Source organism: Monodelphis domestica, chromosome 1, assembly GCF_027887165.1.
Source record: "Monodelphis domestica isolate mMonDom1 chromosome 1, mMonDom1.pri, whole genome shotgun sequence".
NCBI classification, from domain to species: domain Eukaryota; kingdom Metazoa; phylum Chordata; class Mammalia; order Didelphimorphia; family Didelphidae; genus Monodelphis; species Monodelphis domestica.
In genome coordinates this window covers 400,140,989-400,168,607 of record NC_077227.1, presented here as the reverse complement: position 1 = coordinate 400,168,607, position 27,619 = coordinate 400,140,989, and the positions used below count along the sequence as shown (strand labels likewise).

General features: G+C 35.4%; 1 protein-coding gene across 11 annotated transcripts in view; it reads right to left on the bottom strand.

Annotated features, from left to right (window-relative positions):
• The window catches only part of CHD6 (chromodomain helicase DNA binding protein 6), a 210,443-nt gene that overhangs the window by 124,032 nt on the left and 58,792 nt on the right, over positions 1-27,619 (bottom strand). For all 11 annotated transcript variants that reach the window (XM_007474327.3, XM_056811874.1, XM_007474323.3 and 8 more), the window contains one exon: positions 4,110-4,170. In XM_007474327.3, the coding sequence (XP_007474389.2) occupies positions 4,110-4,142 (33 nt within the window). In that variant the 5' untranslated portion in view covers positions 4,143-4,170. The remainder of the gene's footprint in view (positions 1-4,109; positions 4,171-27,619) is intronic.

Below are 27,619 nucleotides of genomic sequence, written 5' to 3'. Positions count from 1 at the left end.
ATAGCTCAGCAAACACATATGAGTTATCTGAGTAGTCATCAGTGTAGTTCAACAGAGCCTAGTGCCCTGGATTTGAGCATCAAAGAATTTATTTAGTACTTAGTAGGAACACAGTAGGAACTGTACTAAGAATTAAGGATATAAAGTAAAAACCACCCCTGCAACCCAGAGAATGCAAATTCTTTTGGAAGAGGCAATATTCAAATAACTATATATACACAAATAATCTCAAGATGGAAGGTACTTAAGAGTAGGGAGAGCCAGAAAAGACCTCCAAAAGAAGGCAGGATTTGAGCTGAATCTTGAGGGAAGTCAAGAAGCGGGAGGTAGAGGGGAAATATTTATATTATAGGGCTAGATTGTACTTTTGTATTCATCCTCTGCTGCCTGGCCCAGCTTTTAATTTGGTGATTGAGATCATCTGTAAGCATGATCATCTCTTCATAACAGATGCCAATTTTTGAGCACTTTAAAGTTTATAAAAGGCTTTATTTATTATGTCATTGAAGACTCAAAACAACCTTCTAACATTGGTACTATAGCTATTACCATCCTTATTTTATTGATGAGAAAATGGAGGTCAGGGAAGGTAAATGATTTGCCCAGAATTACATAGGTAATAAGAGGGAGGATTCAAAAATTGGTCTTCCTAACTACAAGACCAAAAGTGCTAAATCCTTTTTCTCCTTCACAAATTATTTGTCTTTGTGGCTTCAGAACTTTACTCTTGATAGTTTCCCAAAAGGGCCAATATCCTTTGTAGAAAGAATGTGGTATGTGGAATCAGAAGACCTAGGTTAAAATCCTAATGTTGTCACTTGCTAACCTTGGGCTAGTTATTTCACTCGTGTTTTTTTTTTCCTCAACCGTATCATAAAGGGACTGGACAATATGATCTTTAAGATCATTTCCGGTTTAAAATCTATGATCCCATAAATTTCAGGCCATGAAAACCTATCTGTCCTTCCTCTGAAACCTTTAGAATTTGATCTCCCCAAAACCTAAGATATGTGTTAATCTATTCCTCGCTTCTATCACAAACTACCCCAATCAATCTATTTCAGGAAAACAAACCTGAGTAAAGAGAAATAGGCCTACTATGAGAAAGAATATCCAAAAGTTAGAGCCATTTATATCTTCAGGATAAATGAAGTGACTGAAGAATAAAGGAGGTAACTGCAGCATCAATGTTGTACAGCTTGTATCTTAGGAGAATCTCTGAACACCAGAGAAGGACTTTTAACATCCAAGGAAACAAGAGTTGAGGACAGGACTTCAATGAGATGCCCAGTCAGCCAACGAGCTTAAGAGCAAAGGAGATTCCTAAGCATGTGGCAGATAGGTCTCAGTAGGCAAAAGGGCAAAGTTGTTAATTCTTTAGGCTAGAGTTACCCACAGCCAAGGAAGTAGATTTTTAGATGGGCTAAAATAGCTAGCAGCTTTGTTCAGAGGAATCTACTTTGATTAGCACTCTAGAGTTTCATCAAGAATCCAACACAAGCAGGATTGGGTTAGCTGTCTCCAGGAAAAAAGATGAAATCATGAAGGAAGGTTGGGTCATGTTTTTGTTCCTTATTTCATATATTTATCTGATTGTTTATATTCTCTGTACCTTTGTAAGGAAGACGAGCAGCAAACAATCATTCAATTAACTGGGCTCTGAATACTTCACAATAATTCTTTTATTCTTCCCATATTCTTCCCATAATTAGGTCCCTATCTCACTCCTCACACAAGCTATTCTTATGTACTGGTTGCTTCCCCTAATGCCAAACATGGTGAAACCTCCCCTACCCTGAGAAAAAACTTTCACCCGTCCCACAAGCTGTATCTCTCCTTCTTTCCTGAGTCAAAATACTAGAAAAAGCTTCCAAGACTTGGTGCCTCAAAATCTTTCCTCCAAATTACTCCTCAATTCTTTAAAATATGTCTTCTGAACTCATCTCTCAACTGAAATTGTTAAAGTCCTCATCCTTTTGTATGTATCCTAATTACTGTATTTGATAGTTACCTACCTTTTCCTACTGAATTTCCTATTTTTTCTTTCCCTCTCTTTCTATTTCTCTCACTCCTCAGTGTCCTTTGAAGGCTCATTATACATGTCATGTCCCTAGCTATAGATGTTCTCCAAGGTTCTACCTCAAGCCTCCTTCTCTTTTCTTCCTCTATATTCTCTCTTGGTAATCTCATTCCATGAATTTAATTATTATCTCTATGCAGATGACTCAGATTTATATATTACATTCAAGTCTTTCCCGGGACTTCAGGTCCTATATCATCAATTGCCTATTGGACATTCTGAACGGACTGTTCCAGAAACATTTAAAACTCAGCATGTCCAAAACTAACCTCATTCTCTTCCTGCCTCCAATCCCCCAAACTGTCCCCATCTTCCAAACTTCCCCATTTCTAACAAAGGTAACACCATCCTTCCAATCTCCCAGTTTAGTAATATGTGGAATGGGATTCAGTGTATAATTCTCAGAGTAGTATTTGGCTTGTAACCCCTATTTTCAAGACCCCTTAGTATTTACTATTTCTACAACTAAAACTGCCCCCCAACCCCACCCCATAAAATTTTTAGTTTTCCTGATTTATTTTCAAAAACCTTGAGAAGAGTGTAGCCTGGGAAGAAAGTCAACTATGAGATAAGTTGAAGGAGTAAAAAACAATCTCTACTGTCCCAGGCTGAAAATCCTATGATAGTCCCAGGTTTTTTCATCAATGGGGATCTTTAGGGGTACATAATGTTGAAAATCACAGCTCAAGATTTGAAACATCATAGTCTCACACCTTCCCACACCCCATGGAAATGGACAGAGGGAAGGAGGAGAATCTTGCATCAGGATTATTATAAAAGTCTGTGGTTGTATGTAGGAGAGAGGGCATTTTTGCCCTGAAAAAGCAGCTGGTGTGGGCAGAATCCCTTTCCCTTCCCTTCCCCTCCTCTGCCCCACTGTCTTCTTCAAATAAAGCTACTTTTTCTCTGCCAACATCTTGTCAAGTCTCCTGTCTGCCCATTAGAATGATTTCTGGAGTGCAAGTTCCCCCCAAATTCTACTACACACAGTAACTTCAACTGTATCCTGAATTTCCAACCTTACCTCACATATCTGTTGTTCAACCTTCATTTTCCAACAAGGCCAGTGACATCACAGAGTGATGTCTTAACTGGTATGTGAACTGGATTTATGAGAGGCAGAGCTGCACAAAGTCATCGTTCTCACTTTCTTTTCCAGACTCATCCAAGTCCAATGGCAAGACAAAAGTCAGGAAAACTGGTGATGGCTTAGGATGCAGTTGATGACCTTGGCATCTCTGAAGTCTGACTAAACTCTAAGTGCTTCACAGTGTTTGCTTCAGTCACCTTCATGGCCACTGGAACAAATTGTTCTCATTCACTTATTCTGCTGAAAGTCTTCTTGTGCTTGGTGTAGATATCTCCCTAACTAGCTGATGTATTTGAGGTCTGTTACCCTCACCCTGGGTTAGCCGGCCTACTTGAAATGGTTTTACAGTTATGTGGCCATAGCACATATTACAGCTTCTTGGAGCCACAGGTGAAAATTGGGTGAGGGGGTCTACATTAAATATAGTTTAGCAGCCTTGAAAAGAGCTCAGCAAGCCTACATATCTAATCTACTGTTAGCTGCCCAATCTTGTTGTATCTACCACTACCTACATCTCTTGTATTTGAACCTCTACCTTATTAATTCAGGTCAACTCTATCCACTAGGTCATGCTGTCTCATTATTAGTAATCATAATAAAATACATCTTATACACAAAGGTAACAATATTTCAGGAGGTGGAAGTAGAAATGTGTCAAATAAAAAAAATTCCCCTAAAATCCTTTTGTAATTTGAAGCATAATCAGTTATTATTACCTTTCTATCTCTCTAAAGTTGTACTGAATAAGGGGGAAAATATCCAGTGTGTGAGACTCTCTAACCCATTGAGCTAAGTTTTAAGTTACTATGCAGACAGAGGAACCAAACAAGCAGATACCTTCAGAAATAAAAGAGTGAGGCTAATACTGCCAGTATCAATTCTCATTAATAGGTACCTAGATATTTTAGACACGAATTCAAGGGAGGTATAGTCACCAACCTGTTTTTCTTTCTTCTGTATCTTCATTATCATCAATTGGGAAGGAGGGGAATCTTTTTTTCTATAAAACAAAACAAACAACTCAAAGTGAAACTCAAAACACTTAACTTAAAATATAAAAATATTTTCCTCAAACTTGCCTATACCATAAAGAAAATATTATGAGGGATTATTATATAGTCTAACTTTTATCCAAGTTTTACATTTTAACTTACCAGAGAAAGTTTATAGCCATAGGTGTTAAGTGAACAATTAAAATTATATAATGAGTCTTACTAAATTTGTATGTAAGGTCCATTGGTGGGGACAGATGGGTATGGCTCCCTAGTCTCATGGAAACAGCAGACATACATGGGGAGATAAGGTAGGCACACAAAATCACTATAACAGCAAAATAAAATTTGAAAGTAGCACACTAGAGGTACAAAAGGCTAAAGGGAGTTCAAGGGATGGCTTGCTTCAGATCACTGAATCCGAATAGATTAGAAAGCCCAATGAGAAATTTTCCCTACTGTTAGGGTTACTGATGCTCATCAGTTAAGATATAAGCACTTGAAATTGATGCAAATTAGTGGCAAGAATTTTCATCTCCCAGACTTAACAAAATTCATTATTAGAAAGGACAGCCTCTACCTCACCTTCTCATATTTGATTATAACTTAAATATTATTAGCATAAAGTGCTAAGCATTGCACTAGATAGCAAAGAAAAACAACCTACAGAGCTTTCAAAGTAGTTTTGGGAAGAAAAATATTTTATCACATTTTGCAAAACTCGTAGAAGAGGAATAAATTAAAACTCCCTATTCCCAAAGACCCAAAGCTAAGAAATAGCCATATCTTTTTTTAGAGATCATTGACTGTAAAATGCCAGTTTAAGGATTATTAAAAATTCAGTTGCAAGAACCAGGAGAACCTTATACACAGAGAAAGATACACTATGGCACAATCAAATGTAATGGACTTCTTTACTAACAGCAACGCAATGATCCAGAACAATTCTGAGGGACTTATGAGAAAGAACACTATCCACATCTAAAGAAAGAACTGTGGGATAGAAATACAGAAGAAAAACAACTGCCTAATCACATGGTTCAATGGGGATATGATTGGGGATGTAGACTCTAAGCAATCACCCTAATGCAAATATTAATAATATGGAAATAGGTCTTGATCAATGACACATGTAAAACTCCATGGAGTTGCTTGTTGGCTACAGGAGGGGGGTGGGAGGAGGGGAGGGAAAGAACATGAATCATATAGCTATGGAAAACATTCTAAATTAATTAATTACATAAAAATTTTAAAATCAGAAAAAAAAGACATTTCCTTATCAGGATGTGGACTTTGATCCTGAGTTATGTTTACATTTTATCCAACTTAACTCTGATCTTAGTCCTAATTTGTGTCTAATTTAAATGTTACAGGAAAATTGACAAAGTACATACAAAAAAAAGACTAAATTTTATCAGGTAATATCAGAAATTTCTCATTTTTGAAAAAAAAATTCAGTTGCAAAATAAGTCAATCACAGCACAGTTGAAAAAGCAAGAGGTTCTGGGTTCAAATTCTACCTCTTATAATTTATAACTACCTATGCAACCTTGGTCAAGCAACAACTCCTCTGGGCCCCAGTTTCTTTATTTGTAAAATAAAGGGGGTGAACTAGATTATCTCCAAGGTCCCTTCCAGCTCTAGATTTATGATCCAATTACCTGTTACTTTTCCATATGATAAATACTTCCCTATCCCTCCATCAAAGATAATTGTAACTATATTTGATGAAATATTCCTTTTTTATATAATGGCTTCTATCATCAATAAAGAGTATATATTCTTAACCATAAACAAGTATTTATCATGAATGTTCCTAGTATAGAAGGTGTTGTGTACATATAGAGGTCTAAGACATATTCTTTAACCTCAAGAAGCTTCCACTCTAGATGGAAATAAACAACATATACAATAAAAGAGAAACATTTCTATAAAGATAGAGATTGTATATGGTGGGCTTCTAGTACTAGGCTAAAGAGTTAGGCCTTTTTATTCAGAAGTCCCTGAAGATCCTGAAGCAGACAAGTAGTGACTATATCGTTACAGCTGAAAGATTATTGTGACAGTACAGAAGATAAAAAGAATGTCTACAAAGATGTTTGGAAATGACTGCAATAAGGGGTAGGGAAAATGTATTTATTAAGCACTTACTATACGCCAGGCACTGCAAATATCTCCCTTGATCCTCACAACAACTCTGGGGATTGTCTATGAAAGGTTGGATTTCTCTTATAAAGAGTTGAAAGAGGAAAAAGTGAGGAAGTAGAGACATTTAGTGAAGATAACTTTTCCCCCCAGTATCAGGAGAGTAAAGCTCTGGGAAAGTAGCTAGGTGAAATAGATTCATCAAAGAAAGGCTTTTTTGTTGTTGTTGTTGTTAAAGCTCTAAAAACGTTATGATACACTGGAATCAAGAAGTTTATGGAGTGGAAGAAAAAAGAAAAACTCATTTGGAGAACAAGTAAACATGTGGAAATAGTCAAGGATGCTAATATTTAGTGTAAAAGACAGTACTCTTGAAAGGCAGTTAGGAAAAATAATATTTAGATAAAAAGCTTCATTTTTTTGTTTAGTATTTTTTCTTTCCCTTCTTTCTGCTTAATTCAATATCTATTTCCTGTACAAGGAACTGGAAGTTGGGGAGAAAAATACAAAGACAAATAAAATGGGATCTCTGACTATAAGGAGCTTATAATCTAGTTCGGGAGATAAGACAGGTATATAAACTATAATAAAAATAGAATGCAGAAGATAATTAAAAAATGTAAAGTGCTATGTAAATCCAACCTTGCATATGTGTGACAGAGAGAGAGAGAGAGAGAGAGAGAGAGAGAGAGAGAGAGAGGGGAAAGACTGCAAAGTAGGGTGGGGGCATAGAAAAATCTTACAAATAATTCACAATAATCTCTGGAAAAAATAGCATTCTAACTAGAGAACTGATTAAAAATGATGCGTTTGTGCAATAAACACCAAAGAATTACCAAAGAAACAGAAGAGTAATTTCTTCAGAAAAGAATAAAAAATAAACAAAAAACATCAGCATGCCAATCAGCAGTTTACATATTACTAATAAAAACTCAAAAACGAATTCAAAATCTCCTTCTCTCTCTCTGGAGAAAAAGTCCATGTTCTTGACTTAGCTGCACCCATACAATAAAAATGATGCTACTATCTAAATAAAATTAGTGCTATACCAAATCACAAATGATTATTACACAGAAATAGACAAAACAATTACAAAATTTACCTGAAAGAACAAAAATGTTAAAATCCCAGAGAAAGGACTAAATAAAATATATCAGTAAAATAAAGTTCCAAGATAACCCTAAGGTACTCATGATTAAAAACAAAACAAAACAAAACAAAAAACACTCTCCACAGCTAAAGAAGGAACTGCTAGAATATGATTGTAGGTTGAAACATGGCATCTTTTATGATTTTTTTAATTGAATATGTAAGATGTCTTCAGTCACAACATGGGGAAATATATATTGCATAAAAGTACTGATATAACCTCTATCAGACTACTGCCTCAGGAGGAAGAGAATGTGAATTGCAAAATGTCAGAAACCAATGGTTAAAAATTGTTTCTAATCCACATCCAGAGAAAGAACTGTAGGGGCAGAAATGCAGAAGAAAAACATGATCAATCATGTGGTTCGGTGGGGATATGATTAGGGTTTTGACATTAAAAGATCATTCTATTGGAAATATGAATAACATGGAAATAAGTTTTAAACAATGATACATATATAACCTAGTGGAATTGCTTGTCAACTATAGGAGGGAGGAGGGGAAGAGGGGAAGAATCATAAATCATGGAATCATGGAAAAATATTCTAAATAAAAAATAAAGGAAGATGATACAACTGCCAAAAGGTTCTTCAGCTTACCATTCCTGGTCTTTCCACCACACATGATTGACCAGTCCTTTAGAAATAGATCACATATAGACTTAGCTATTATAGGCAACACAATAATTCAGGACAATTCTGAGGGACTTATGACAAAAAATGTTATCTATCTCCAGAGAAAGAACTGTTGAAGTCAGAATGCAGATGAAAGCACATGATTTTTTAATTGTTTATTTGGTTTTATGTTTGGGGGTTTTGGTTTTATAAGATTACTCATAAAAATGAACAATATGGAACTACTTTGCATGATAACACACGTATAACCTGGATCAAATCACTTGTTAGTATCAGAAAGGGAAAGAGAGGGAAGGAAATAAGTTTGATCATATAACTTAGGAAAACATGTGTAAATTCATTGCACGTAATTGGCAATAAATAAATAAATAGCTTTATAAAGAAAAAAGATTGCTTCTACATGTAATTGGGGGAATTTTTCAAGAGAAAGAATAAAAAACCAAAACTAGGTCTCACATTATATAGCAGCAATCAAAAATATCTGAATTAGTTTTAAAAATTGGACAAATAAGTTACTAGCAGAGTAGTTAAGACAAGGTACAAATTAACATCTGAATATGAAAATTTTTAAAAAGGATCACAAAATACCAACCATATGGAAAATGATATATATAGATATCACATAAGAAATAGAAATCATCACTTTTTTGTCTCAAAATTAATCTTACTTTCTTATTTCTATGAAGAGAATCACCATCTATCCAGGCACTCATTTTCACTATTTCAGCATCTTTTCTGACTCGTTACTCTCCTTATTCCTTCCATATCCATCCAATTGTCAAGAATTTTAATTCTGCCACTTGTTCTCTTTCTTCCATTCATAGGCCACTATCCTGGTTCAAACCTTTATTGCTTACTCTCTATACTACTGTAAAAGCCTTTTAACTAGTCTACCTGCCTAGCCTCTCATACTCCCCCTCTTCACCCTCCCAAGTTGCCAAAAGAATATCCCTAATGTGTAAATCTGACCATGTCACACTCCTTGCTTAAGGAGTTTCAGTGGTTTTCTATCACCTCTAGGATCAAATACAAAGTCTACTAATATTTTAATCTCCACTTTCTGAACTTAACATACTTTTCCTTCCATAGTATACAGTTCAGTCTAATCAGATTGCTTCCTGTCCTTATATAATAGGCCATTCATTCTCTTCCTCTACACCTTTATACAGGCAGGCCTCTGTGCCTGGAAGACACATTCTTTCTCTCCTCTGCCTTTTTCCTTTAGCTTCCTCTACAGCTTAGCTCAAGCATCAAAATTCCCCACAAACACTAATATCTGATTACCAGAACTACTAAGTTCTTGGATCTACTAAGTCAATTTTTGAGTTCTTATCCCCAAAGCTGGGATCTTTGGATTTATGAACCCCTAGATTGCTAAGTTCATTTACCCCTAATCTATTCCATTGATCCGCCCTTCTATTTCTCAGCCAGAAACAGATTGTTTTGATTACTGCTTTATAATACAGTTTAAGGCTATCATCCTTCACATTTTTTTTCATTAGTTCCCTTAATATTCTTAACCTTTTGTTCTTCCAGATGAATTTCATTTATTATTTTTTCTAGTTCTACAAAATAGTTTTTTGGCAGTTTGATTGGTATGGTACTGAATACGTAAATTAGGGAGGATTGTCATTTTTATTATTAGCTCCAACTACACATGAGCAATTAATGTTTTTCTAATTGTTTAGATCTAACTTTATTTGTGTGAAAAATGTTTTGTAGTTGTGGTCATATAATTCCTGTTTGTCTTGGCAAATAGATTCCTAAATATTTTATATTGTCTAGGGTGACTTTAAATGGACTTTCTAACTCTTCCTGCTGAGTTTTGTTAGAAATAGACACGCAAATAATTTCTGAGGGTTTATTTTGTTTCCTCAACTTTGTTAAAGTTATTATTTCAACTAGTATTTTAGTTGAGTATACCATCAAAAAGTAATAGTTTAGTTTCCTTATTGCATATTTTAATCCTTCATTTTAATTGCTAAAGCTAGCATTTCTAATACAATATTAAATAATGGTAGTGACAATGGGCACCCTTGCTTCATTTCTGATCTTATTGGGAAGGCTTCTAACTTATCACCATTGCAGATGATACTTGCTGATGGTTTAAAATAAATACTACTTATTATTTTAAGAAAAGGTCCTTTTATTCCTATGTTTTCCAGTGTTCTCAATAGGAATGGGCATTGTATTTTGTCAAAGGCTTTTTCTGCATGCTTGAGATAATCACGTAATTTCTGTTAGTTTGATTACTGATAGGATCAATTATGTTGATAAGTTTTCCTAATATTAAATGAGCTTTGCATTCTTGGTATAAATCCCACCTGGTCATAGTGAATAATCCTTGTTATATATATATGTATAATATATAATAATCCTATTGCTGTAGTGTCTTTGCTAGTATTTTATTTAAGATTTTTTGCATCAATGTTCATTAAGGAAATTGGTCTGTAATTTTCTTTGTTTTTGGTCTCCCTGGCTCCTTCTTTGCTTATTTTGCCAAATAGGTTGTATAGTATTAGGTTTAATTGTTTTTCAAATGTTTGATAGAATTCACTTGTGAATTCATCTGGCCCTGGAGATTTTTTCTTGGGGAGTTCATTGATAGCTTGTCAATTTCTTTTTCTGAGATGGGGTTACTTAAGTATTCTATTTCCTCTAGGCAATTTATCTTTTTTGTAAATTTTCATCCATAAGATTTATTGTCATATAATTGGGTAAAATAGCTCCTAATTATTATTTTAATTTCCTCTTCATTAGATGTGAAAGTACCCTTTTCATTTTTAATACTGGTAATTTGATTCTTTTCTTTTTTTAAGTCAAATTAACCAATGCTTTATTTTATTTTTTCCCATAGGACTAGTTCCTAGTCTTATTTATTAGTTCAATAGTCCTTTTACTTTTTTTTAGGGTCTTTAATTGGGGGTTTTAATTTGTTCTTTTTTTAGTTTATTTAGTTGCAATGCCCAATTATTGATCTGCTTTTTCTATTTTATTGATATAAGTACTCAGAAATATAAGTTTTTCCAAGTACTATTTTGGCTGTATCCCATAAATTTTGATGTTTTCTCCTCATTGTTACTCCCTTCAATGATTGTTTCTATAATTTACTCTAACCCACCTGTTTTGAAGAATTGGATTATTTAGTTTACAATTAATTTGCCTTACCATGAACCATTCTTGATTATAATTTTTATTGCATTAGGATCTGAAAAAGTTGCAATTATTATTTCTGCTTTTTTGAATTTGGTTGTGAAGTTTTTAGGCCCCAGTGCATGATCATTTTTTGCATATATACTCTGTGCTGCTAAAAAGAAGATATATTTCTTTTTATCCTTATTCAATTTTCTCCAGAAAAATTTCATTCACGTCCTTTACTTCTTTCTTATTTATTTTTAGATTTATCTACTTCTGATAGGGGAAGGTTGAGGTTCCCCACGAGTATAGTTTTAGTCTATTTTCTTCTTAAGCTCCCTTAGTTTCTTCTTTAAAAATTGGGATGCTATACCATTTGGTGCATATATGTTAAGTACTGATATTACTTCATTGTCTATACTACGTTTTATTAAGATGTAATTACCCTCCTTATCTTTTTTAATCAGATCTATTTTCGCTTTTGACTGAGATCATGATTGCTACTCCTGCTTTTTTTGTCTCAGTTGAAGTCCAACAGATTTTGCTCCAGTCAGTTCCCTTTATTCTTGTGTGTCTACCTGTCTCAAATGTGTTTCTTGTAAATAACATATGGTAGTATTCTGGTTTTTAATTCACTCTGTTATCCACTTCCATTTTATGGGTGAGTTAATTCCATTTACATTTACAGTTATGATTACCATTTGTATATTCCCCTCCATCTTTATTTTCTTTTTTAATCCTGCCCTTTCTCCTTTCACTCATCCTCCATACCAGTGTTTTGCTTTTAATCACTCACCCCATTTCCTCTCTCTTATATTATTCCTCTTCCTATCACCATCCTTCTTATTTTTCTCCTACTTCTTTATAGGGTCTTTTAATCACTGACATCCCACCCCCCACTTGGATCTACTTAGAATGTCTTATACATGTTTATATGAGTGCATGTTTCCCACATAGAGCAGAAGTGCCTTGAGGTCAAAGGCTGTTTCAATTTGTCTTCTTTATCCCCAGAGCTTAGTATAGTGCTTGAATTAGGTACTTAATACTTATTTACTGATTAAGAGAAATACAAATTAAAACAATGTTCAGACATAACTTCATGTCCATCAAGTTGGAACAGAGAGAAATTGCACTGGATGGCCTGGAATCTAATGTACAACAGGTAAAGCTCTGAACTAATTGGCACAACCATGACAGAAAACAATTTGGAAATACTCCAGAAAAGTTATTAAGTAATTTTTTTAACTAGCAACCCTATTATTGGATATATCCTAATGAAACCAATGACAGAAAGAAAAGTCTCACATAATTATTATATTCAGAGTAATACTTTTTATAGCAGCAATAAGCTGGAAAACGAAGTATATGCCAAACACCTTAAAAAACAATGTTATATGAAGATAATGGAATATTATAGAGCCTTAAGGGAAAATATATATGAACAACTCAGAGATATGTCTAACAATCTGTATGAATAGATACGGAGCAAAGCAGAATCTGGAGGCAGTGTACACAATGACCTTTTTTTCCCCTAGCTTGGACCTGATTTCACTGATGCAAAAAATTCTCAGTGAGGAAATTCTACCATCAGCAAATTGGCCTCTGTTTGATAACAATGAAAGAGGTATGTGTAATTTATATGGAAGAAAAAAACTTGCTAAAAATTAAAATTGGTCTTGTTGTAGGTTTTTAAGCAGAGGGTGAATAATAACTGGTATGTGTGAATTTCAAAACTATTTCACCCTAATCAGACCATTCTTTAGAAGATCTGATTTAGCTATTTACTGATCAATAACAATAGAGATACTTGGAATAACAGAATCAGGTCTTGGAAACCCACATTCTCCACCCTACTCAGTGTAACAAGAATAGGAAGGGCTGATTCACAAGTGAATTCTATCAAACATTCAGAGAACAGTTAATCCCAATACTATACAAACTATTTGACATAATAAGCAAAGAGGGAATTCTACCAAACTCCTTTTATGACACAAACATGGTACTGATTCCAAAACCAGGCAGATCAAAAACAGAGAAAGAAAATTATAGACCAATCTCCCTGATGAATATAGATACAAAAATCTTAAATAGGATACTAGCAAAAAGACTCCAGCAAGAGATCAGAAGAGTCATCCACCATGATCAAGTAGGATTTATACCAGGGATGCAGGGCTGGTTCAATACTAGGAAAACCATCCACATAATTGACCACATCAACAAGCAAACCAACAAGAACCACATGATTATCTCAATAGACGCAGAAAAAGCATTTGATAAAATACAACACCCATTCCTATTAAAAACACTAGAAAGCATAGGAATAGAAGGGTCGTTCCTAAAAATAATAAACAGTATATATCTAAAACCATCAGCTAATATCATCAGCAATGGGGATAAACTAGACGCATTCCCAATAAGATCAGGAGTGAAACAAGGATGCCCATTATCACCTCTACTATTTGACATTGTACTAGAAACACTAGCAGTAGCAATTAGAGAAGATAAAGGAATTGAAGGCATCAAAATAGGCAAGGAGGAGACCAAGTTATCACTCTTTGCAGATGACATGATGGTCTACTTAAAGAATCCTAGAGATTCAACCAAAAAGCTAATTGAAATAATCAACAACTTTAGCAAAGTTGCAGGATACAAAATAAACCCGCATAAGTCATGAGCATTTCTATACATCTACAACATAGTTTAGCAGCAAAAACTAGAAAGAGAAATGCCATTCAAAATCACCTTAGACAAAATAAAATACCTAGGAATCTATCTCCCGAGACAAACACAGGAACTATATGAACACAACTAAAAAATACTCTCCACACAACTAAAACTAGACTTGAGCAATTGGAAAAACATTAACTGCTCATGGGTAGGATGAGCCAATATAGTAAAAATGACCATCCTACCCAAACTTATCTATCTATTTAGTGCCATACCGATAGAACTTCCAAAAAATTTCTTTACTGATTTAGAAAAAAACCATAACAAAGTTCATTTGGAATAACAAAGGATCAAGGATATCCAGGGAAATAATGAAAAAAAAATACAAAGGAAGGGGGCCTTGCAGTCCCAGATTGCAAACTATATTACAAAGCAGCAGTCATCAAAACAATTTGGTACTGGCTAAGAGACAGAAAGGAGGACCAGTGGAATAGACTTGGGGCAAGTGACCTCAGCAAGACAATATATGATAAACCCAAAGATCCCCAGCTTTTGTGTCAAAAATCCACTATTCGATAAAAACTGCTGGGAAAACTGGAAGACAGTGTGGGAGAGATTGGTATTAGATCAACACCTCACACCCTACACCAAGATAAATTCAAAATGGGTGACTAACATGAACATAAAGAAGGAAACTATAAGTAAATTAGGTAAACACAGAATAGTATACATGTCAGACCTTTGGGAAGGGAAAGACTTTAAAACCAAGCAAGACATAGAAAGAGTCACAAAATATAAAATAAATAATTTTGACTACATCAAATTAAAAAGCTTTTGTACAAACAAAACCAATATAACTAAAATCAGAAGGAAAGCAACAAATTGGGAAGCAATCTTCATAAAAACTTCTGACAAAGGTTTAATTACTCAAATTTGCAAAGAGCTAAATCAATTGTACAAAAAACCAAGCCATTCTCCAATTGATAAATGGGCAAGGGACATGAACAGGCAGTTCTCAGCCAAAGAAATCAAAATTATTAATAAGCACATGAAAAAGTGCTCTAAATCCCTTATAATCAGAGAGATGCAAATCAAAACAACTCTGAGGTATCATCTCACACCTAGCAGATTGGCTAACATGACAGCTATGGAAAGTAATGAATGCTGGAGGGGATGTGGCAAAGTAGGGACATTAATTCATTGCTGGTGGAGTTGTGAATTGATCCAACCATACTGGAGGGCAATTTGGAACTATGCCCAAAGGGCAATAAAAGACTGTCTGCCCTTTGATCCAGCCATAGCACTGCTGGGTTTGTACCCCAAAGAGATAATAAGGAAAAAGACTTGTACAAGAATATTCATAGCTGTGCTCTTTGTGGTGGCCAAAAATTGGAAAATGGGGGGATGCCCTTCAATTGGGGAATGGCTGAACAAATTGTGGTATATGTTGGTGATGGAATACTATTGTGCTAAAAGGAATAATAAAGTGGAGGAATTCCACGGAGACTGGAACAACCTCCACGAAGTGATGCAGAGCGAGAGGAGCAGAACCAGGAAAACATTGTACACAGAGACTTGATACACTGTGGTACAATCGAAGGTAATGGACTCCTCCACTAGGGACAATGCAATGTCTCTGAACAATCTGCAGGGATCTAAAAAACACTATCCACAAGCAGAGGATAAACTGTGGGAGTGAAAACACCGATGAAAAGCAACTGCTTGACTACAGGGGCTAAGAGGAAATGACTGAGGAGAGACTCTAAATAAACACTCTAGTGCAGATACCAACAAAATGGAAATGGGTTCGAACCAGTGGAATCGCGCGTCGGCTATGGGAGAAGGGGGTGGGGGGGGGGTAGGAAAAGATAATGATCATTGATTCCAATGAATAATGTTTATAAATAACCAAATAAAATAATGTTAAAAAAAAAGGAAAAGCTAGAAAGACCCAGATGAACTGATGCAAAGCAAAATAAGTAGAACCAGGAGAACATTGTACACAGTACAAGAAATTGTATGAGGATCAATTGTGAAAGACATAGATCCTTTCAGTAATACAATAATTCAGAACAATTCAGAAGGACTTATGACAAAGAATACTATCAACCTCCAAAGAATGAAATGTTGGAGCTGGAATGTATCAAAATGAATACTATTTTTCATATTAGTTTATTTATGTTTTTATTTTGGAGTTTTGTTTCTATATGTGTTCTTACAACACTGGCCAAAATGGAAGCACATTTTGTATGATAATATAGGCATAATAGAGATCAAATTGCTTATTATCTACTAAGTGGGGAAGGAAGAAAAGTAGGGAGATGATTTGGATCTTATAATTTCTGAATATATATGTTGAAAATTGTTATTACATGTAATTGGGAAAATAAAATATCTTAAAAAAGAGAAATGTAAAAAAAAATATTAGGAAGGGCTGCATCAAACTCAAGATTTAATTATTTGAGAAAATGGCCTTCAACAGACATGTGCAAAAAAGGGACAGACACCTGGGTGGTCCTAAGTCAACCTTGAGCCACCATTGGCACATGTGAGATGCAGGAAGTGAGGTAGAGAACAGCCTCTGGAGTTCTCGGGACTTCCTGTGAGGAGGGCTAGAGTTCAGTTCGATCCTGGAGCTTGAGGTTGGAGGAGCCCCGCAGATTGCTTTCCTTCAGATTGGTCATGTGAGTGATAAGGACCGACCCCTTTCCCTGCCTAGGCTCTCCAAGGCCTTAACACCCGCATTGGTTCAGCCTGAGCCAGAGTGGTTCTGAGTTAAACTCCTTTCCTTCTCTCCCTCTAATATTTTCTTCCTCCTCTTGTAATTAAATCACCATAAAAATTTGGCAGCTGACTTGGGTATTTTATTATTTGGGATTTCCCTAGGAGACCATTTAAAATTTAGATTTTTTCAGTCTCAACTATAATTTTAACTGTTACATAGGCTATGTTAAAGTGCACATTCTTTTGAGGGTATAGGTTGGCTAGATGGCTAATGAGAGATCTTTACAACTCTAAAGTTGTTTGACTCAGTGAAAATTCCATGACGGGTCTACTGAAAAAAAATGAGAGACATATAAAAACCTCCTTCCTTGAAAAATCTAAATAGATACCTATACACAGAAAAACTTATTCAAGAGGGGATCAGAAATGACATGCAGGGGAGTATATTTGTGTGTTCTTGATAACAGTAGATGAAGGGAAGGAAAGCAATTCCTAATGTAAACCCAGACAATATGAGATGCATTAAAACTATTTCTAATTCTAATGGATTAAGTTCAAATTCACTTTGTAACAAATAGTTCATACCCTCAAGGAGCTTACAATTTCATCAAAGAAATGAGACACAGACCATAGCCCAATATATGCACAAGTGTTCTAGACACTTGTTATTGGAAGCTGGAGGGGAGACATCACCATGATTATGGTAGTCAGGGAAGCCTTTATTTAGAAGGTAGGTACCTGAATTACACCTATAAGGAAAGGTAGGGTTTGTCAAGGAGTTAGACGGTTAGGATGAAAGACATTTTGATAATAAAGAGGAATAAAGAATGCATGTAATGATATAAGGATATTGAGCACAACACCTTGGTTTAAACACTTTAGTCTAGTTAAGAGAATATTAAAAAGATTTTAGGGCCATATCATCTAGGGCTTTAAAAGTATTGTGTTGTTCTGAGAGGGCATATAGGTTACAGAACTGGCCCTACAGTTAGAAAATGTGGATTCAAGTCTTCCACTTGTGACATGTAATAATTGTATAATTCTGGTCAAAACCTTTTAACTTCTCTGAGCTTCAGTTTCTTTATATATAAAACAATGATGACAACAGCAGAAAAAATAACATGACATAGTAGGTAGAGGGCCAGCCTCATAGACAGAAAGGCTTAGGTTTACATACTGCCTCTGACATGTATTAGCTGTGTTAACCACAGGCAGGTAAGTCATTTAAGGTCTCAGGGGTCCAGGCAACTCTCTAAGAAAAAAGTTTCAGGAGTTGCCATGTTTCATTGGAGAAATTTTTCTCCAAGTTTCTACTTTGGAAAGTCCTTACATGGATGAAATCACAAATTTAAATTAAAAAACAAACAAAAAACTACCTATATTGTCTACCTATTTCACAGGGTCTTTGTTAAGTTCAAAAGAGATAATGTATAAAAGGCATTATGTAAAGTTTCAAGTACTATCAATCACCTATTACTACCAAGTTGAAAATACCTACAGATAATAGCAGCTTTTGATGAAACTAGATCTAGTAGTAGTATGCAGTGAGCTTGGAGGAAAGGGGGAAGAAAAAGAGTCTGGAGACAGATTACAACAGGAAAGGAAAACAGATTGAAGATATTTCAAAGGAAGTTGAAGTCAAAATTAAAAGAGAATTTCATAAAAATCAATCAAAACAAATAATTATTGAATACCTACTTTGTACAAGGTGGATCCACAATCTCTAGCATGGTTAGAAGAATGGTGGTATGAAGGGAGAAAAAAAAAAGTTAGGAAGATGGTCATATTGAGAAAAAATTAAGAACTTGGTTCTGATTATGCTGAAGTACGTACAAAGGAAAACATCACAGAATCTTAAAAATTCAAAATTTTAGAGTTGGATGGGACCTTGAGGGATTAATCTGGTCCGTTCTTTTTATTTCATAAAAAAGGAAACTGGAGACCTGAGAGGGAAGTAATTTGCCCAATGTCAGTAGAAATGCCAACACTAAAACTCATATCTCCAGATTTATACTCTATATCTTTTTCTACTATACTGGGTTAAATTATTGACAGCTGAAAATGAGGAGAGTGGGCAAATGAGTGGGTCAGAGATACAGATAAAGATTTGGAACTCCTCTGTCATGGGAACAGACTGGACATCAAAAAGTATTTCTCTTATTAATCCACTAGATATTTTGGGTTTTTTTTGTGTTTTCCTCTGGCTCTATTTTCTAGCATTTTGGCTAGAGAGTAAAAGGTAGAGAGTAAGGAAACACACCCACAGGCATAGCTCCCAAAGTAGTAAGAGACTTATTAATCATTTCAGGGAAGATTGTCGGACTCTCTCAATAGGGCTGAAGATTAAGGATAATTTATAGGATAAACAGCTAAAAATCTTGAGAGAGAGAACTAAGATTAATTCTGCTTAATCTCTATATTCAAGAAGCATTTAATTTTGAATTGGTGAAATATACATAAAATGAGCTATTTTTTGAGTAACTCATGCAAGAGATACCTAGAAACTGATGGGGTTCCAGATGTCACAACCAGATTGTCTTCACATCCCTGGAGGGAGTATAGTATCTAACATATCATTAGATAAAGTACTGAGCTTTGAAACAGACACTAGGAATCAAATTCTGTGTCTGATTCTGGGCAAATCACTTATAACCTACCTCTATATATTGTATGGCAAATCCTTAGGACAGTAAGATCACAGAATAACAGCCAGAAGGAACCTTGGAGATCATCTAGCTCACTCCTTCAATTTAAAGATTAAGAAATTGAGGCCTCAAAATGAAGTTATTTATCTAAAGTGAAAGCAAAACTCATATCTGAACTAAAATCTCTGATTCCAAATCTGGGGTCCTTTAACTCTAATAAGTCATAGTCATAATGGGGAGGCAAATGCCACACCAAAAAGAAAACAATCACGTAGAAACAAAGAACACTGGCTCAAAACCAGCAATAAAAGTTTTTGCTTTTTGCCTTACCTTAAAAGATTATTTTTCAAAATGTTATTTAGAATGCCACAACTAAACTAGGGCTGATATATAAAAGAATTTAAGTACAGTCACTTTGAGAATGAAGAGAATTTGAGATCTTGGAATTCTACTCAAATAAAGCTATGAGATGATTTGTAGAGGGAAATAAAAAACATGGAATAGGAATTTTGCTATGCGTTTTCTCTATTTTAAAATCTAGATACATCACTCTCATGCAAGACCTCATGCTTCTGCAGGGAGATACTGCACTCTGTTGGCCTTCAAAATTATGCCCTTTCTTAATGCTGCATTCTACTTTGAACTCTACATATTTCCTCAAAATTTCCTGAGAATTTTTGCTTATAGTTTTTGTTTATGTTTTGCTCAAGATTTAGGGGGAGAAACAGAAAAATAAAAATAAAATAAAAGCTAGAAAGCATTGTAGTAGGTGCAAAAACAATCTAAGGAAGTTAAAAAAAAACCAACAGCAAGATGTTATGTAATTTGGGATGGTGGTAGTAGTAGCAAACTAAAAAGCAAAGACTGTTCTATATTAAAAAAAAAATAGGTCAAGTATTTATTAAGTGACTACTATGTGCCACACACTGTGCTATGCACAGAGGCTGTTAAATGGAGATAGCTTCTGCTCTCAAGTAGCTTCTGTTCTAACAGAGGAAACCAAATTGGTTGGTGGCTGTGGAAGGAAGTTTTGGTTTAGAAAATCACAGGGATTTTATGTGGAGTTATTTAGAAAATAATTTTTATGCTTCCTTCAGTACCGATGGCAGTACTGATTTTATTATTACTCCCCAAAAAAGAACAAGTTGTGGAAGATGTGTGTATGGGAGGGACTGATGGGTGGTAGAGGTAATATTTACACATTTGGCAGTAGAGCAGATGGCAAGATACACATGCTGGATAGAATCAGTGTCTCTGTAGATGATTGTATGGGATGAGAAAGATGGTTTAGGACTGGCTGGATAGAGGACTGAGGTGAGTAATATCAAACCATCCATCAAAGGTACCAAGAGTATCTTTTACATGAGGAGAGTTAGGAACAGAAAGCAGTTTTGTTTGCATTGGATTGGCTATAGGAATTAACACAAAGTAAAATAGTTGAAGTTCTAACAATCTGCCTACATCTGATTCAACAAATGTCACCTATTTCAATAAAGCAATGACAAGAAAGAAGCATAATAACTAGCAGAAACAAGGTAACACTTTCCCAGGGCCCTTCTAGAGGTTCCATGATACAAAATCACATAAAACAAAAAGCAGCTCCCTTTCCTAGACTGTCCTTACAAAGCTACAGCAACCAGACTCACAGAGTACTACCTTAGTGAATAATTGTATTTCTGATGCTCCAAGACCATTTTCATTATCCAAGAATACAAGAATTCATGGCAAAAATTTGTCCTCTATGTCACAGAATTTCCAAAGTATATACAATGTCATCTCTAAGAAGTAGATCTTGAACTTTCTCCATTAACAATATGAAACTGAAGAACTCACTCAGCATCCAAAAGTCTGTTCTCATGGGATCATAAAAATGGGAGAAATTCTCAAGGCTTTGGCTTAAAATCTAGTTGGGGAAATAAAACTAAACTCACAAAACATGGATAGTATATAATTGAATCAACAAGTACTTGTGGATACAAAGACAAAACCTGATCAGCTCCAGACTTCAAGGAGCACAACACATTCTATTTGGGCAAACAACATGTGTACACATAAGTGTATACAAAATAAATACAAGGTATTTGACAGGAAAGGTACTATCAGGTAAAGAGATCACGAAAGACTTCATATAGAAGGTGAAGGAAATGAATTATCCTAGGAAGGAAAGGTGAGAAAGAACATTCCAAACTAAGCAACAGCCTGAGATGGATAGATAGCAAGGAGACCAGTTTGACTGGAACATACGTTTGTGTGTGTGTGTGTGTGTAGGAGGTGGTACAGGTAAGGGTGTGTTGTTAATGTGAAATAAGTCGATTAATCAATATTTTGATTATCAAAATCAACCAGTTACTATGTGTCAGACACTGTGCCAAGTGCTAGGGATACTGAGGCAAGCCATCTTTGCCTTAGAGCAGCTCACAATCTATTGTGTATAGCACTTCCCACTTTTCAACTACTACCTTTCAAGTGAAAGTAGTCAAAGTATGTTTCGATTGGTAGTTTTCTACAATCAAAGATTTGACTGTTTCATTTTATAGATGGGACAACTGAGGCTCAGAAAGACACATGTAATAGCAAAGCTAGAAGTCAAATCAAGTCCCCTAATTCCAAGTCCAAGGCTTTCTCCATTAACTACAACATGATGTCTCAAGACTTCTTAGTATCCCTTCTGTGGTAGAAGGATACTATTTCTGGACAACTGGCCCTTTGCACAATCAGTTAACAACAAAAAACACATATGTGGTTAGAAAAACAAATACAAAGTTTAAGCTTTTACCCTCAAAGAGTTTATAATCTAGAAGGAAAATAAGCCATTAATATAGATAGCTATAATACATAATATGACAAGATAACTAGATTAGAAGGTTTATAAAACAAAATGCTATGTAAAATCTAAGGGAGGAGGAAGTCAGTTCAAAGTTGTGAGAGATTCTGTGGAAGCGGAGCATGTAAATTTAATTGTAATTCAATCAACTAATAAATATTTATTAAGAGCCTACTATGTGCCAGGCACTGGAAAAACACAGAGAAAAATGAAAACAGTACCTGCTCTCTAGAAGTTTACATCCTTTGGAGGGAGATGACATATACACGTTTAAGAATACAAAGAAAAAGAACAAAATAAATACATAGTTTAAGGAGGGAACTACTCAAGAAAAATGTTCATTATCCCCAGATTTATTCCACGTAGATTTTTATTCACTTTTATAATACTTTCTGGAATTCTAGTTTTACTATAACCTACATCTGAAAAACCTACCCCAATCTTGAAGTTACCTAGTAAATTCTAATTCTTATGATCTAAAGACAATGGGATGCTCTATTAGAGCAATGCAGGACATATCCTCACCAACCTGCTATCTCATTCCTGACACACAAATTAGATTTTTGAGTTGTTTCTGGTAGGGAAGGAGGGAGGACCAGGTGAATGAACACAAAGGAGAAACCATGTTTTCTCAAGCACTCAGAATTTGCTTAAGTTATCAGATTCCCAAAGATTGTCAGGAATTTGCTCAGTTAAATATATTAATATAACTCCTTACAGTGGTCTTCTAAACTAATCATCAACTAATTTTGATTCTCTAGACCATTCATAGTAATCTCTTGGGAAATTCCTCTTTTGACAGCTTCCATGAAGTAAAGCTATTATTATTGCAAATGTTCTCTTTTTGCTATCTTGCTCACCTGATCACCGACATGGAGTTAAAAAAAAAATGCATACTTCATTTTCACCAATAACTTGCTCATTCCTTCATTTCTAATAGCTAACTCAGGAAAAAAATTCATTTTACTAAAGACACAGGGGTGTCATCTAGTGGCAAAAAAGAGTAATAGCTGACTTCCTAATTTATGTAATAGAAATTCAACTCTATGGACAGAGGATGGAGAAATGGGTTGCTGAGCTTCACTCTATTACATAAGCATTGCATATATGGAGGGAATGGGAAAAGGAAGAATGAGAGTTCAGAAACTCACAGAATCTCAAAGGATCTTGGAGGCTACCTAGTCTTAAACCATACCCAAACAAGAATTAACTACTCAACATAATTATTAGAGATGCAGTTAGGTCAGATTTAGGGAAGATACATAGACTTGGGAGTCTAGAGACCTGGGATTGAATCTTGCCTCTAATACAGGCAAGTCATCTAACCTAAGTCTCAATCTCCTCATCTGTAAAATGGGAATAAATCATCTGCAGAACCTGCTAGTGCAAACGCACAGAGATGATAGAATGTCCTGTGTATAAAAAAGATAGGATGGTGGGTTTAGTTGGTCTCTTTACTTTTTCAGGCCAATCTACTATCTATCCATTCTAGTTCCTACTGCTATTTTCTCATCTTACTCTTCAGCACTTTACTCAGTGTTTTCTAATCCCATCATTCACTGAAACCCTCTTTCCAAAGTTACTGATGCCTTAACTGCTCAATTTGATGGTCTATTCTCATCCTGCTCGACCTATCTACTTCATCTCATACTGTTAACCACTCTGTCCTTCAGACTCTACTCTCCCCTCTTGAATTTTTATGATACTGCTCTTTTCTGGTTCTCCTCCTACCTACCTGACACCTACCCTCCTTCTTAGTCTCTTCCTAGGTCATCATTCACATCATATCCTAAAGTTGTGTTCTCCAAGGCTCTGGAACCTTTTCTCTCTTTTCTCTATCCTCATTGTATGATATTGTTCTTCTAATCTAATAAAAAACCTAATTTCTTAATGAATTCTGAATACATCTTTGCTCATTTCTGCTTTAATGTGTCTCTCATACTGTTTAGTCCCATCTAAAATGCTTTTCTACCACCTGTGACCAATCCACACACATCATTTCAATATTCAGTTCAATGTACCACCTCCTTGAAATGCTTTTTGTTACTAACTTCTATCCACATGATTCATCCTTTGCGTCAATTTTATTACTACAATAGTCACCATTTATTAAATGCTTTCTATATGGCAGGCCCCATACTAAGCATTGATAATATAAATGCAATAGGAAATTGCATATGTGGAGAGTGTGACAAGGGAATCACTTTAAAAGACTGATATATATATATTAATTTAAGGTCGCCAAGGAATTCAGCTATGCATTTCCTAAATGAAAAACTCAAGTCAGCCGTCAGCCTTTTTTGGAGTTTAATTACAATAGGAGCAAGAAAGGAATTAGAGATAGAGAGAGAGAAAAAGGGAGAGAAGGGAATAGGGCTTAAATACCCCTTCTGTTTAGGCTGGGCCAAAAGGCCCAAGCCCTTAGATAGCTGAGGCAAAGAAAAGAGATCAGTCCCTCACTCACGTGACCAAAATGGAGAAACCGTCTCAGAGGCCCCAACCTTCAGCTTCCTTCAGCGCCAGCTTCTCCGAGTCCACCGCAATCACCCCGACCAAACTCCTCTCCCCCCCTCAAGTCTCTAGACCCTCCTATCTTTAAGGAAACCCTCCAAGTTCCTCCTCTCAGTTCTCCCATCTACCAATCACTGTTCATCAATTTCCCTGTGCCAATGGAGGCTCTAGCTTAACCCAGGACCGCCCAGAGGTTTCTGGCTTTTTCACATGTCTGTTGAAGGTCATATTTTCAAATGATTAAATCTTTGATCTAGGCTGCAGCCCTTACTCAATCCTATTAGGACTGAATAGGGTGGAGATTTATTCCAAGTATCTCCATTGTATCAATTCTAAAATCAATCATGATTCAAAGAAATTCCTGTTCTATGCTTAAACATAGGTCAAAGTCCTTTCCATTGTTCAGCAAAGGGTTTCTGTCCTAAAGTAATCTGAAGAAGGGAAGAGAAGGAACCTCCCATGCCAATGGGGTTCCCATTCCAATAGACTATCAGTAAGAAATTTTCCAAGTATGAAATATCCCGATGGTGAAATTTCCAACATTTATAAGTCTAAGGAATTTTGAGGTTTACAAGGGTGAAAGAAGGAGTTTACTGTCTAATGGGTATAAAACAACACATTAAAGGAAGCTGGGAGAAGGAATAGAAAATGGACCTGTGTAATTGCTTGGTAGAGGAAGTCCAGAGAGTGAGGCATAGATAGAAATCAAGTACTCAGTATTTTCCTTAAAATGGAGTTACTAAGAGGAAAAAACCAATCAGAGGAAGGTAATTTATTATGCAAGGGCAGAGTTTACTTCCAGTGTAAGCTAGGAATCAAATGAACTTCCAGGGTGAGAAGGCACCATAAGAAGTCCAGAGTTAGGAGGGAAGCATAGAGAAGAATGTTAATATACAAAACTTTGAGTATTATTGTTAATCATTAACTTATTTACATTTGTGTTTCTTTCTTATATGTTTGCCTTATCTGTAGCTTAAGTATAAAAGGACAAAAGCCACAACTTCTTTCTGGGGCACTAAAAGATTAAATGACTTGCCTAGGACCATTCACACAATTTATGTCATCAGCAGGAAATGATCCTGAATCTTGGTTAAGGCCAGCTCTCTGTAGAGCTGCCTATATATTAGTAACAATGATAATGAAAATACATGTTATACAGGGTTAACTAATTTATGATATTATAGTGCATCACTTTTTGAAGCATAGTTTTCACAAAGCACCTAGTAACATATGATCAAAGATAACGTGTCAAGAAAATTGACTTGGTCAATAAAATGGGATTCAAGACTCATCCCTCAGAAATACACACACTGGCTGTATGACTGTAGGCTAACTACTTAACCTATCAGTGCTTTAGGCAACTCTATGAAGGAATTTAAGCCATAGAAAAGTTTCCCCTGCATTAAAAGAAGGAGCTGCCTTATCCAGGGAATTCCCAACACTGAAATAATAGCTCCAGTTTCTTTCTCACTATATAATTTTGTGATGATTCTGAATACTTTGATGCAAGTAGCTTAGCTCAACATAGCAAAAGGACCAACCAGGAAGAGTTGATGTATATTGACAACTGGTTTTAAAACATTTTTAAGGTTCTTACATGAAAAAATTTATAAATTCATATATACATATATAAAAATTATATATGTGGGGCAGCTGGGGTAACTCAGTAGAAAACCAAGCCCAGAGACAGAAGGTCCTGGGTTCAAACTTGACCTCAGAGGCTTCCCTAAATGTGTGACCCTGGACAAGTCAATTAACCCCCATTGCCTAGCTCTTACTGCTCTTCTGCCTCTAAACTAATACACAGTATTGATTTAAGATGAGAGGTAAGGGTATATATACATATATATACATATATATACACACATATATATATATAAGTCCTCCAACATAAGGCAAAAGTAGCCAAAATGTAGCAAGATGACAGGCAGTATGACACTATATAAGTCATTTTCCTTCTCTTCAGTTTCTCTTCCATTAAAATAGAAGTTGAGATTATATGATCTCTAAGATTCCTTCTGGTTCTGAAATTCTATGTTTTTCAGTATGGAGGTTTATTAGGCACTTCTATGACATGAAGAGGGAGATTGCTGTTTCTGTGGTATCAGGTACTAGCTACACTTCTAATTTAAATAAATGCCCTTAAACCACATAGCCATGATTTGGGTGGTTGTGAAAAAAGAACACAAATGTTTTATATATATATATATATATATATATATATATATATATTAGCCAAGACAAATGATAGCATACAAATCAGTGAGTAGCACTCAATATGATTTGGAGGAACTATCTGGGGATGGGGACTTTAAATTTTTCTCTTTGTATGCCCAATACTTTTCCCAATTGATAAATGCTTGATGATTTAACTGAAACTATATTCTTCTATGCACTATCTGTTGTGATGTCTAGTGTTCCTTTTGTTCTTCATAACTACAAGCAGAGAGGAATTAGATCTCTGGGGAGGTGTGGTTTTCCTGGAAAGGATAACTGAGGCAGCTGAAACTTTATTGGGAATGGATCCCCTGAAAGAGAACTCAATTGCACATATTAAGAATGTCCTGTGTATAAAAAAGATAGGATGGTGGGTTTAGTTGGTCTCTTTACTTTTTCAGGCCAACTTCTCTATCTACTATCTATCCATTCCAGTTCCTACTGCTATTTTCTCATCTTACTCTTCAGCACTTTACTCAGTGGTTTTTAATCCCATCATTCACTGAAACCCTCTTTCCAAAGTTACTGATGCCTTAACTGCTCAATTTGATGGTCCCAAAGATCAGGCAATTTTTTAAAACAAATTACCCTGACTGGGAGGAATTATAGTTGGATGATCTACAGAGGAAGGCCACATAATATTTGATTACAGACTCAGAGGAAAGGAATGAAGACAGAGATACTATTGTTGAGGACTTAAAGAGGAAATGGAAGGAAGCTGAATCAAAGGCTAGAGAGTGAAATCAAAGAAATAAAAGCTGTGGCTGCATTAAGATCTGTTCAACCAAGGTATACTAATAATACT